Below are 12,921 nucleotides of genomic sequence, written 5' to 3' on the forward strand. Positions count from 1 at the left end.
CCTGCCTGTGGTTCACAGCTATAATGGATTTCCACCCTGTCTGTATAAACTAATCCTGTCACCTTTTCACTTAGTACCATTAAAGAACATTATGGTCCATAATCCTGCCACTCAAAGGGTTCTGCCCAGCTGACAGCAGGGAAAGAGACACAGCAGAGCTTTCATTAATGCAGAGGAGCTAAGAGCTGTTCGTCTGACGAATTTCCTGTCTTTTATCTATTGCTAAAGTCACGATTCATTCTCTCATTTAGATCCCAAATCTAGGGACCACCTCACAGACTCCACCTGGAGGTCCTGAGGAGAGAGTCCCAATGGTGTCCAGTGACAAGTTGCAGTTTTGCCCGGCTTCTGTTTCATCGTAGAAACGGCCGTGAGAGGGGGCTCCTCTGTAAGGATCTTGGCGATCTGTAAAGACATCACTTCTAAGTAAAGAGATGTTGCAGCAGGCAGATTTGGTTGCTTGAAAGGAATGGGGCGGGGGTGGTGGGGGAAGTTAAGAGTTCTGCTGCCTATAAAAAGTCCATGTCCCCTGTGCATTGTCTGGCCTTCCCAATTAGAGCAATGCCTTTTCTGTCAACGTGCGAGTCCTCGTTCAACGTGAACGATTCACACCCAGAGGGGAAGACAAACTAATAAGCGAAAGCAATTATCTGCAGTTACAAGAAGGCAGCTGCTTGGGGACACAATGGAGGATGTGAGGACAGGGGCTGATGACAATGGGCAAACTGTGAAGTGCGCACATGGGTAAGACTTCTTTCCTTATATAGTAGGCAGAGCTAACTCCTCCAGTTGCCTGTGCACTGCCCACCCTCCACCCCCCTCCAGTGTCACAGAGGGGCTGGGTATATATTGCCAGGGAAATGGGCTGAGTCCTTTGTCCCTTGGAGCCCCTCTGTGACAAGACCCCCGGTGCCCGCCGCTCTGTGGAAGACTCTCTCTCTCTATCATGGCCCCCAAGAAGCCCGAACCCAAGAAGGAGGCAGCCAAGCCAGCCGCCGCCCCCGAGCCCGAGCCGCCCAAGGAGCCAGAGTTTGACCCCAAGAGCGTCACCGTGAGTTCCTCGCCTCAGCTGGTCTTCTTCCACCGGCCGAGGAAGACCAAGCTCCGGATCTTTGCCTGCCTGCCAGATCTTTTCATTGGAATTGTCTAAAAAGTGCCTCCTATTCCCAGCGCCACTCAGGGGTGTGTGCTTTTTCATCGAATGTTCGGAATTTCGCTTTTCTAAATTGGCATTGGTTTTCTCACAAACGTCCTAATTCAGGACGAGCCACAGCCAGAAAACCCCCCAAAAATGTTGCTCGTAGCTCCTGTAAGATTGTGTTTGACAGCTTTTCAGTAGAATCATGAAGTTGAACGGTCATGAATCCATTTGAACGGTCATGATTTGTGAAAACAGATCATGGATATAAAATAATTACGTTATTTGAAAAAAAATAAATAGGGTGCTTTCTTATGGAAACCAAACCAGTTTTAATTTGTTTAATTGGAACTGCAAACAAAAAGCCTCCTGTCTGATTCATTGATTCTGATTATTACCATACCTTGAAAGCACAGAGGACAGATGGAACAAAAGAGCAGACAGTTGCTGAGCTGGCGCTGAAATGCTTGACAAGCTTCGTTCTGTGTATCAAAACAGGCTCCGGATGCCAGTCTTCTCTCTGTGAATGGAGCTAAGTGTCAGGCATTGCTTTTATCTCAGCTGTCAAATGAATCTACTATACTGGCACAATATCACAGGCAGACCATTGACTACAATGGTGTGAGCACTGTGCCAGGGCAGCAGTGTGGAAGAGTGGTGACAGGTTTGGACACAACCATTAGGCTGTGGGTTCAAAGCCCAGATTAGATGCTGTTGATCGACCCGTGTGTGTGGTCCTGAGAAATACCCAGTTGTGTAAATGAGTGTAACTCCAAGATGGTTTGGTTAAAAATGGCAGCAACTGTGCAAGGTACTGAGAATGGCGCAACACCCTGCGTAGCTACAGTAATAAAACAGCAAAACATTGGTCAGAACCCACGTTTTCAGACATTAAAATCTCTAAAATGAAGTTATTCAAGAGTTCACCTATGCATTCATTGTGACTTACAAATGTAATAAGGTCATTTTTGTTGACTCTTGAAATCATTGTCTTTTGAGAAAGAAGACATACGCTTTAGTTATGACTGAATCGCAAATGTAAAACTTGCATGACAAAGAGTGATCAACTACTATAATAATATAAGCATTCTAATAAGTATTCTTATATTATTACACTACATAATAAGAATTCTACGTATTACTGGTCATACAGTCAGTGACAGTATATGTAGAAATATGTTTTATTTCAAAGAATATATAGATATTTTGCTCGAATATTGCTCATGTGGCAACTGATGCTTTGAAGCAAAAGGTTCATTTATCTCCTGAGCTCAAACAGGAATAAAGGACGAAATTCAGTGAGAATGGTTTCTTAATTCCTCTCGTGCTTTTACCAAACCCTTGATGATGAAGAGCCTTCAATACCTCGTCAGCTCTCATCTCCTTTGGATCCCTGAGAAAGCAGTGCTCGGCTCACACTGTCTCCTCTGGGAGAGGGGAGACGTCAGGCCCTGTTCAGCAGGCTGCCAGCACTCCCTGTCACAACAGCCACCTGGAAGAAGAGGAAGAGAAACTTGCTGAAATTGGCTTTAACAAGTAAATACTTGGGAATTAAAAGAAGTCCTGTTATCAGTGACAGGGAGGTAAATTTACACGTTCTCGATAATATTGAATCCTCTCTCTCAGGGCATCTCCAACACAGACCAGCATAGAGCTACAGTTACCCTTTACAGCAGGAGGTCTTTGGCTGCTTTTGGCCTCTGCGCCAAAAAAAATAGATGCTACACCTAATATTAAACCCAGACTTCCACAAGGTGCATTTCTGGAAAAGGGGTCTTGAGCTGCGTCAGTTCATTGTAAATTATTGGTTATTTCCATCCTGCACCTGGTCCATGCAGCCCTGTTTGTGAGTCTCACAGCTACCCAGCTGTTCTCTATGGTTCCTGGAGCACCGTACCAGCTGCAGGCCCTGCAGGTTGACAAAGTGTTGACGTTTTACAAGCAAGCAAGTGCAACCGGGATTCCACAGCGAGATGTTTACTACAACGGCTTTGCAGCTACCCCCTGCTCTTCGGCTGGTCCCCGTGCATGGCTTTGCATTCTTATTGTTCCCAAAATTAGCTCCTGTTCTTCCACCGGGACCATGTGGGAGATTGGGTTTCGCATGGATCCTGGCGCCAGCACGGGGCCGAGTTATTTTTAGTCCGTGCGATAGGAAAGGAAGGGTGTCAGTGCCCAACTTTGACCCTGAAGCACGCCTTGGAATAACATCTTGAGAACCCCCCCCCCCCACACACCACACACACACGTCAGACACACGATACCTCTGCCCCTCCAGCTGGGCTCCTGCTGTTGTTGAAAGCCGGTCTCCACAAAGACGCTCGGGGAGGTTCGTCTTCTGCGGCGGAGGGGTGGGATCCAGACCCCCAGGAGATCGAAATTTCACCCCAACTTTCACAAATGTTCTCTTGCTGCTGAACAGGTTTTATGGTCTGGGGAAATCATGCTCATGTACAGAATAGGAAGGCGAAATCGCCACTGAAACTAACAGAGTAGAAGGTACAAATAAGTTTGGCAAAGTCCTTACAGAAAGAGAAACCATCTCGTGTAGCAGAAAATGCGATTTAGAATAAAGTGTGCCCTCTCCTCATCAGACTCCTCCATCTTGCATGAAGCAGAACCTAATGTCACCAGTGACTGCAGGTGAATCAACCCATTTATTTCATATCTGCAACACGGAATCTTCTGATGCTTAACATCCATTAAAAAAATACATGGACAACTTCCTAATTTAATTTCAGTGATGACAGGACTCAATGTTTGCCTTTACTAATTTTCTGATTGGCAAAAAAGCGATTCCGGCTGCTTGGTCTGTTTGTGGTGTTTTTTTGTTACGAGCCTAAAAGGATAACAGAACAACACCGGTACAAATGTATCCAAAGCTTAGCAATACAGTTCTTGTTCACGGGATTTGTCTCAATTTTTGTATTTTTTGCTTTTTTTTTCCAGATTGAATACACTGCAGACCAGATTGAGGGTATGTACCCTCATTGATTTGTGTGTCTGTGTATAGTTTGCATGTTCTCTCTGTGTTTGTGTGGGCTTTCTCTAGTTTCCTCCTTCGTCCTATGTGGAATGCTTGGTGTAAGCAGCCATATCACCCTGCAGCTCCCAGCTAGCAGCCCCACTGAAGCTCAGCAGGTGTGAGCCTGGCCAGTACCTGGATGGGAGACCTCCTGGGAAAAACTAAGGCTGCTGCTGGAAGAGGTGTTAGTGGGACCAGTAGGAGGCGCTCACCCTGCGGTCTGTGTGGGTCCTAATGCCCCAGTATAGTGACGGGGACACTCTAGACTGTAAAAGGGCACCGTCCTTCGGATGAGACATAAAACCGAGGTCCTGACTCTCTGTGGTCTTTAAAAATCCCAGGGCGTTTCTCGAAAAGAGTAGGGGTGTTACCCAGTGTCCTGGCCAAATTTTGCCTTGGCCCCTACCAATCATGGCCTCCTAATAATCCCCCTCTCTGAACTGGCCTCATCACTCTTCTCTCCTCCCCACTGAGAGCTGTGGTGCGGTGAGCGTACTGGAGCTCTATGGCTGCCATGGCATCATCCGGGTGGGGCTGCACATTGGTGGTGGTGGAGGGGATCCCCATTACCTGTACAACCCTTTGAGTGGAGTGTCCAGAAAAGTGCTATATAATTAACTATTACTTTAAACTGTCAGGCTGTGGTCCCTGGTGCCCCCCGAGGAAGAGAGCTAGGTACTCCACATTATTACTCTGTGCTGCTGTGTGGCTCTGTTTCCCCCCTATCCCGTGTAGATACAGCAGTTCTCACCCGCGCTGCGTCTCCGTGTCTCCACAGAGTTCAAGGAGGCCTTCACACTCTTCGACAGGACACCGACCGGGGAGATGAAGATCACTTATGCCCAGTGTGGGGACGTGCTGAGGGCTCTGGGCCAGAACCCCACGAACGCTGAGGTCGTGAAAATACTGGGGAAGCCCAAGCCTGAGGGTCAGTGACTTTACCTCCATCCCAACCAGCCCCTCAAGTCAACCAACTAACAAATGAATAAGTGTGACAGGGGGTGACGACTAAAGCTCAATCAATATACAGTACTCATTCCCATGTCTTCTGGACCCAGGTAGCTTTGCTTCCGCAGGATTCTAACTGCTTGTGTCTGCAGACTTACAGCACTGAGACTCATTACTATATTTGGCAGATGCTTTTTCCCCCAGAGCACTTACACTGGTTCGCATTCCTACACCTAAGTATTTTACTGGAGCAGTGTTAGGGAAGTACCTGACTCAAGGGTGGGAACAGCAGTGCCAGTGGTTGAGTTGAACCCATAACCTTCAGGCTGCAGGTGCACAATGCTCACCACTAGGCTGCACACCTGCCCTCTTGAGATACTCCTCTCCTCCTGGGATGCTGTGCCTTGAAACCCTCGACAGGTACCGGGTGGGAGAAAGTGAGTGTTGTACCTCTTCCCACAGAAATGAACACCAAGATGCTGGATTTCGAGACCTTCCTCCCCATGCTGCAGCACATCTCCAAGTCCAAGGACCAGGGCACCATGGAGGACTTCATAGAGGGTCTGCGCGTCTTTGACAAGGAGGGGAACGGGACTGTCATGGGGGCTGAGTTACGCCACGTCCTCGCCACACTCGGTGAGACACTGCTCCTCCCCTTTGCTGAGCCTTTATTCTGCGGCAGAATGCACAGTGTTAACGCTGGGACCACTCTGGGGTATGGATGTGCTTCTGCAGAGCACGTGTGTCTGCAGGTCTTTATTCTAGTCTGCCTCCACCAATATTGGCCTAATGGGACCAGTTTAAGAGCTTTTCCCAGTCTGTAAGCTGTTGCCTTTAAAGAGACCTATAAAGACTTATAAGAGACCTATAAAACCCACTGGATTGTGTCCTTCTAGTAAAAGGGCTGGACTACCCTGCATTAAGAGTTACACTTTATTAGCATGTAAAAAAACAGCTTATTTATAAATAAGGAAGATGCAGCTCATTATTTGTAGACCCTTTAAAGGCAAATAAAACACTCTAAATGCTTTCAAATGTGGCTCTGTGTTGTGCCCAATACTCCATCACAGACATGACAGCTTTGATTAAATGTTACAGACTCCAAAGACACACATGTGAGAATATTCTGCAGACGCTTACTTCAGGGAATGCAGTTTGTTCACGCTGCTGCATGCACACGCCCACAGAGCGCTCCACACAAACGACAAAATGTAACTTTTGTCACCCCTGCAGGAGAGAAAATGACAGAGCATGAAGTGGAGCAGTTAATGGCTGGACAGGAGGATGCTAACGGGTGCATCAACTACGAAGGTCAGATTTCTGTGCAAACCAGTCCCCCCCATCCCTCTGCAGTGAGACTCTGCTCAGCCCTGCGTGTGAAAAGGACAGATTCACAGGGTTCCTGGGAAAGCCCATTGGTCCATGTGGGCTCAACTGCTCCATCATTTTCTCATTTCAGATTAGGTTCTGTCAGTTGTAATGATGAGGGGAAAAAATTCATAGCATCAGCAAAACCTTGTATCTTAATCCACTGTCTGCTTTTTACTTATGACACAGACGTTCTATCTTCAAACATCCAGAAAGCAGCAATCAAATGTTAATCTCACCTGTATTTTTCAGTTATCCCAAGAATTTGTATTGCCTTCCAAGGACACCTTCACAAAAGGAAAATGCTGTGGGCACACAATAAACAGCACATCGATTTTTTTCTCAGCTTTTCACATCCCTCTATGCTGTAGGGAGGTCAGGGGTATATGATTAAGGCTTTGCTTTGAGTGGGAGGTACCAAGACAGAAAATGTCGTGCAAAAGTCTCAGACATTTTGCACTCCCACTCTTCACTTGTTTCATTCTATAATGACCATTTTGTTAAATTGCAGCCATTTTGTTTTAAGCTAACAGCTAAGAGATCTGTTGATAGATCTATCATTTGCACTACAATAAGTCGGCTTTATCGAGAGAGAAACAAATTATGCTAATTACGAGTCTCACCTGGCAGGGTGTCATTTAGATCTGGTTGGTAAATAACGATGGATTGGCTGCTACAACCCTTCATATTGACTGCTCGTGTATACAGTAGTTTACCTGTTTACCTGCAGTTGTGTTTTTGAAGATTCTGTTCAATCCGTGAATGAGAGATGGTGAATGATGAGCTTGGCTTCTTCTCACCCAAACTAAGCTCTGTTAATTTAAGAACAATCCAAGATGTTGCTATAGTTGAAAATACTTACAATAGTGGAGCCCGATTCCACAATAGTGGCACTGCTGATGCTCTTGACTGTGTCTAGACTACTGCATAGCAATGACTGTCAGTCCTCACAGACTCATTAACAGACTTCAATTATTTAATAGAGCAAAACAGCAGTCAGGTGTTCACATAACTCATAAATCAAGATGAGGATCTGTAAGACATATTTGCAATATTGTCAGAAAGCATTACAGCACCTCAGGAGCGGGGACTAATGCAAATTACAGAATCCATCGGGAAGAGAGCTAACTCAGTTAGCTGTCCTTATATCCAGCGCTCCATGAAAAAAAGATGGGTGTTACCATGACAACATTTTTGCTTTGTGAAATTTGTTTTTTCTTATATGATCCTGTTCTGGTTGTGATGTTTCCATCCGGAAATGAAAAATCATCTACTCAACATAAGAGATACGCCGCCCTTTGCATGTCGTCTGATAGGACTTGAACCGATTGTGAGAACAAGCGGCGCCGGTGTTCTGCTGATGATATTCTTTTACAATGTGTTCGTTTCTCTTGCAGCTTTCATCAAGCACATCATGTCTGGATAAAAGATAGCCCCCGACGTAAGTGAGGCATGATCGGTGACCTTAAACCATTATTAATCATTAAATCCCGATTTTTTGTTTCTCACTGGCTTCTACTGTTACTCATTTTGTATTTTGGCCAACTTGCAAAATATTTCCTTTCTTTTTTATTTGGTTAAAAAAGGGAAGACTCCACCGCAAATTAACAATAATTATTCTCTTCTGTAGAAGCTGAGAAGCGCCTAAGATCAAAACGACCTTCAACGAAACCAGCCTTGTGAGCCTTCAGTGTACAGCGCCCCCTAGTGCTGAGAAGTGTCCTTACACACCCTGGTAGCTACAGCGGCTTAGAGATCCGGGCGCTTGCTCGCTTGCTCTCCAGCTCACTGTACTTTTCATGTAAAAAGACACAACTTTGTTCGTATAAAAAGAAGAAAAGTCCTGTTCCCGATGTTCAGCTGTCTGATGATATTTTTATTTATTTTTCTGTCATATTTCAAAGATTAAAATAAATTCAAATTTGACGCGTTGTTTTTGTTTGGTCCAACAAAGGACGTGGTGCTGCAAACGGGCAGTTTCTGGTCTCCCCCTCAAAGCTCGGAAGCCAATTCTGCAACCTAATGCCACTATACAGCACATAGCCCGTGTCCTGTACATGTGACTCAGATGTGTCGGAACCGTCCCCTTACCAGTGCCGGATTTCGCATAGGGCCTACGAAAATGGTAAAAACGCCAACCAAAAACGAGCTGAAACACCATGCTTGCGAGGTGCTCCAAACCAATAGTCATGCGCCCTCCAGCGGCTGTTCTAGAGACTGGAAGTGTCGAATTGACGGTCGCTCGGCCCGCTCCATCAATCACGTGGTTAAGCATGAGAAGGGTTTCAAGCGCATCTTGTCAATCGACGTCACTCAAACGGCGTTCACCTCTCTTTCTGCACATTTTCAAAAGTGAAAAGTGCCGAGGGCCGACGGACACAAAAAATCCGGCCCTGCCCCTTCTCCAGGGGTTTGAAAACGGAATCCAAACACACTTCCTCGCAAAATTCTACCACCAGAACTGGAGAGGGCGAGGGGTACAAGCCTGCTTCCTTCAAGAGCAATCTTAGAGCGCCTCTGCAGAGCTGATAAGGGGCCGGATGTGTGCGATGGGTGGTGGCCAGGGTGCCACATGATGGGGAGCAGGTCTGGAGCAGCCGTGTTCACATTGCAGACGGATGGAGGCAGCAGATACTGTGCCGGTGGAAGAGGGGGCTTTAAGATTACAGACTCAAAGGGTTTCTGTTGGGGGGCTTTTCTAGTTGCTAATTCTCTGGTGAAGAGCAGGAGGAGAAGGCGGAGAATCATGGGAGACTGTATCTGCAAGTACAGAGGAAGAAAACAAGTGCTGTCTTTAATACAGTATCCTACCCTCCACGATCTGTGTTCAGCAAAAAACTAACTCAAGAAAAGGAAAACATGCTACGTGAACCTAGTGGGTTATCATATCAAATTATATGCATACATATGCAGAAGTATTTGTCATAAGATCCTTATGCCAGGTTACCATGACAAATTGAGAAACCAGCACAGTAAATTTGCAGGTTACCCACAGTATGTCTTCAGCAGGCATGTGGCTTCCTTTCCTTCTGCGTCCTGAGTTGCCACATTGCTCTGTGCCTTGCAGCCTTTTCCTGTTAGGCAAACTGTGCTTCGGGATGCTGCGCTCTGCTTTCAACATGACACCGAGGTGAGGACACTCCAGAAGTGTGCACAGTCAAACTCCCAAACAGTCACGGCCAGCTATGCACCGTAAGCATTGTAGTCCAGCCTCAGCCCAGAGAGACACATGAAACCCACTGTGTGTTGAATCTGGAGAATGCTGCAATACTGTGTTAAATGCAGTAGAAATAATAATTGCTTACACTTCTATAGTGCTGTTCTGGACATTCAACTCAAAGCACTTTACAGGTAATATGGACTCCCCTCCACCACCACCAGTGTGCAGCCCCACCTGGATGATGCTCCAGTACACTCCCCACACACCAGCTCTCAGTGGGAAGGAGAAGAGAGTGATGAAGCCAGTTCAGAGATGGGGATTATTAGGAGGCCATGATTGGTAAAGGCCAGGTGGAAATTTGGCCAGGACACCAGGGAGACACCTCTATTCTTTTTGGGATTTTTAATGCCCACGGAGAGTCAGGACCAGGTAAGAGCAGATTTCATCTGTAATAATACAAAAAGCAATAAGAAGAACGTGTTGGGAGGTGATGGATAAAGAGGACAGGATGCTCTCTTGTATTTGGTGCTCTTTGGGATCCTTTGAGATGACAAGCACCACGCAAATGCAAGCAATTCTTATATTTTTATATCATGGTTTGAATAACCATAACATAAGAACAGAAGAAAAGTTGCAAATGTGAGGAAGGCCTGTGGCCTGTCTTCTTGCTTGGCAGCTCAGGAGGTACAATTTTACAACCTCCTTCTGCTGCTTCTTTAACTTGGTGACTCTGACTCCTCAAGCAAGTGGCTGGGAAGCCGGTTCAGACACCCACAGCTCTTAGGGTAAAACTGTCTTTATTATTCTGCCTCCTAAATCTCTGAACTGGCTTCATCACTGTCCTCCTCCCCAGTGAGAGCTGGTGTGCAAGGAGAGTACTGGAGCATCATCCAGGTGGGGCTGCACACTGGTGGTGGTGGAGGGGATCCCCATTACCTGTACGGCGCTGTGAGGGAAGTGTCCAGGAAAATCCTATATAAGTGTAAGGAATTATTTTTAATTTTAAATGAATTACCTTTTAGTTTCCAACTGTCCTTGTTTGAATTTGAATCTTCCAAGTGGGCAATGTCTATATAACTCTTGGACTTTTATGTACTTGGATCCAGTCTCCGTGTCCAAATCTCAGTCTCCTCTGTGCAAGACTGAAGAGATTCGGTTTGCTTGCCCTGTGTATGACAGCCCTCTGCGAGCTGCTGTACTTTGAACTGTACTTCATCAGACTGCACGGATGTAACACTTTCCTCCTTGTTGGATGTCCACGAAGTTGGCAATAGGTACAGTAACTACGTGTTTAAAAAAAAAAACGAGACATTGTTCTGAACACAACCGACCTCCCCCTGCTAAGTGTTTTTTAACTGGCCCAGCTGTTGCCTTCTTTCCCAGAGTGCTCCGCATACCCCGGCTGAGCAAGTGCCCGCGGCCAGCTTGGAGGGCTCTGCGTCCTCTGGGCATTTCCGAAAACATCCACAGACATCAGCACCTTCCAGAGCGGCTCTTGTCACAGCGGGGCAGCAAGAGAGGAATTTGATCCAAGGGGCGGGAGGGGGTGGGGAGACTCTATAAATCGACTTGTCACCTGATCCGGAGCGATCCCCAGGACAATAGCCTTACCCTTTTATAGAAGGGCTCTTCTAACACATGCAGGGAACACAGAGACCAAAATAGGCCCCATCTCTCCTTCTGCACCTGGGGTTTTTCTGCAAGTGAAGAATCCAAAGATCACGAACATGGCCGTCTGCTCACAGTCCTGTACAGGAACAACCTTTGGATGCATTTTTAGACATCATTCAGCATTTTCCACCAGCTGTGTATGGTCTTATCTACCGTTTCACTCGCCGAGGACCTGAATGGTCACCACCACCTTGCTGGAGAAGACCATTTTGTTCAGATGCATGCACACACTCTTTATGTGGGAGATTGGCTTACAGCTGCTCCTCCTCAATTGGTTCTGAGCCCTGGACATGAGCGTGGAGCCCTGGACAGTTCGACAAACGTTCCAGGAATGCAGAAAGTCATGGTTAGGCTTTTTTCGAGAACATTCGAGCATCAAGCCAGCCGTGCACCAGATTTTGAAATTGCTTTTGACTTTTAGGCTGTGTCGGTAGACAACGCTTAATCAACTAGTAGTTATCGAAGAACTGCAGATCATTTTAGAGGCAGGAGTAAAAATAAATAATTATTTCTATTTAAATGAACACAGGCCAAACTAACAAGCAACATTTATTCCTAAGGAAATACTTGTTATTATATGATAGACATGACAAGCCAAGAAGAATTAACAACAATAAACAGTCACTAAGGAGACAAGGAGATGTGTTCATCCAAAAAAACATAAACGAATCCCAAATGTATGCATCACTCCTGCAGTCACTTATAATAAGATCACGTTTTTACATTTTATCCAAAACACAGGGCACAACAGGGTTTTAGGAATACTGGGTAACCCACACTTAGTAGCAGAAACAGAACTTGAACCAGGAACTTCTTTTAGCTCAGACACTGGACCAGTGGCTGATAGGAACGGAATTCTCTGATAATCTGTGATGCTCGCACAGGAACAGGCTGTTCTGACGGCCCAGGCACAAGAGAGAGGTCTGCTGCAACACCGCTCTCTTGTGACCGTCAGTGGTATAACATTCTGTCTAGGCAGCACGTCAGAAATAATGATTCGAAAAAAAAGACAAATTATTCAGAAGGTTTAGTTCACTGCAAGGAACAGTAAAGGGTGTTTTTACGTTTCTGACATTTTAGCATGACCTGAAAAACAGTGCATTATAAATCAACACTATGTCACTATGTCAGAACTGAAAACCCAAGTAACATGTACGTTTATATAATATTATGTTTATCATGATTCCCATTACCCATTTTTCCACCGAGTGTGTTCTTATTGTTCAGTCAGTTATAAGTCAAATGCTGAGTCAGTTCTCATTGCTAAGGATTAAATGCATGAAGAGTAGTATTCTGAAAAAAATCGAAAAGGTTTGAGCACGGTTTCAGTAGGAATGAAATAAGAATGTGGCACAGTCTTTGGATCCTACCACAGTAATTGGCTCAGAATGCAATGCATTCTGTGTACAGTAGCATCGATTTTGCTGAATGGTGCAATCAGAAGACTGAATTTCTCCTTCTGAATCATGGGACCTCCATATAAATTTCTTCTGGAACGTATTTGTTGATTAGCAGAGGTTTAATACTTTATATAGAAAGTATACAGAAAACTAACACAATTGGAAGGTCCTCGTGCGATATGTTATGTTTTCAATTAAAGACTAGATGGCT

The 12,921-nt window shown here is 45.6% G+C and overlaps 1 protein-coding gene and 1 long non-coding RNA gene across 4 annotated transcripts; one reads left to right on the forward strand and one right to left on the reverse strand.

The window, feature by feature from the left end:
- The first annotated feature begins 865 nt into the window (after positions 1-865).
- Positions 866-8,405, forward strand: myl4 (myosin, light chain 4, alkali; atrial, embryonic). Its single transcript, XM_006638242.3, has 7 exons — positions 866-1,051; positions 4,088-4,115; positions 4,942-5,091; positions 5,574-5,747; positions 6,345-6,422; positions 7,877-7,920; positions 8,110-8,405. Exons 1-6 carry the CDS (start codon positions 947-949, stop codon positions 7,903-7,905), a joined length of 564 nt encoding a protein of 187 aa, XP_006638305.1. The 5' UTR covers positions 866-946; the 3' UTR covers positions 7,906-7,920; positions 8,110-8,405.
- LOC138225493 (uncharacterized) lies at positions 1,461-8,116 on the reverse strand. Of its 3 annotated transcripts, none has more exons than XR_011183930.1 (5): positions 7,342-8,116; positions 6,719-6,784; positions 5,459-5,784; positions 2,504-2,630; positions 1,461-1,658 (listed from the first exon to the last, which is right to left on the reverse strand). It is a non-coding gene; the product is annotated as an uncharacterized lncRNA (long non-coding RNA). The 3 variants fall into 3 exon arrangements; XR_011183931.1 differs by having other exon boundaries at positions 7,204-8,116; XR_011183929.1 differs by lacking the exons at positions 6,719-6,784; positions 7,342-8,116 and adding an exon at positions 6,252-6,350.
- Positions 8,406-12,921: the final 4,516 nt, after the last annotated feature.

This window comes from Lepisosteus oculatus, chromosome 28, assembly GCF_040954835.1.
Source record: "Lepisosteus oculatus isolate fLepOcu1 chromosome 28, fLepOcu1.hap2, whole genome shotgun sequence".
NCBI lineage: Eukaryota > Metazoa > Chordata > Actinopteri > Semionotiformes > Lepisosteidae > Lepisosteus > Lepisosteus oculatus.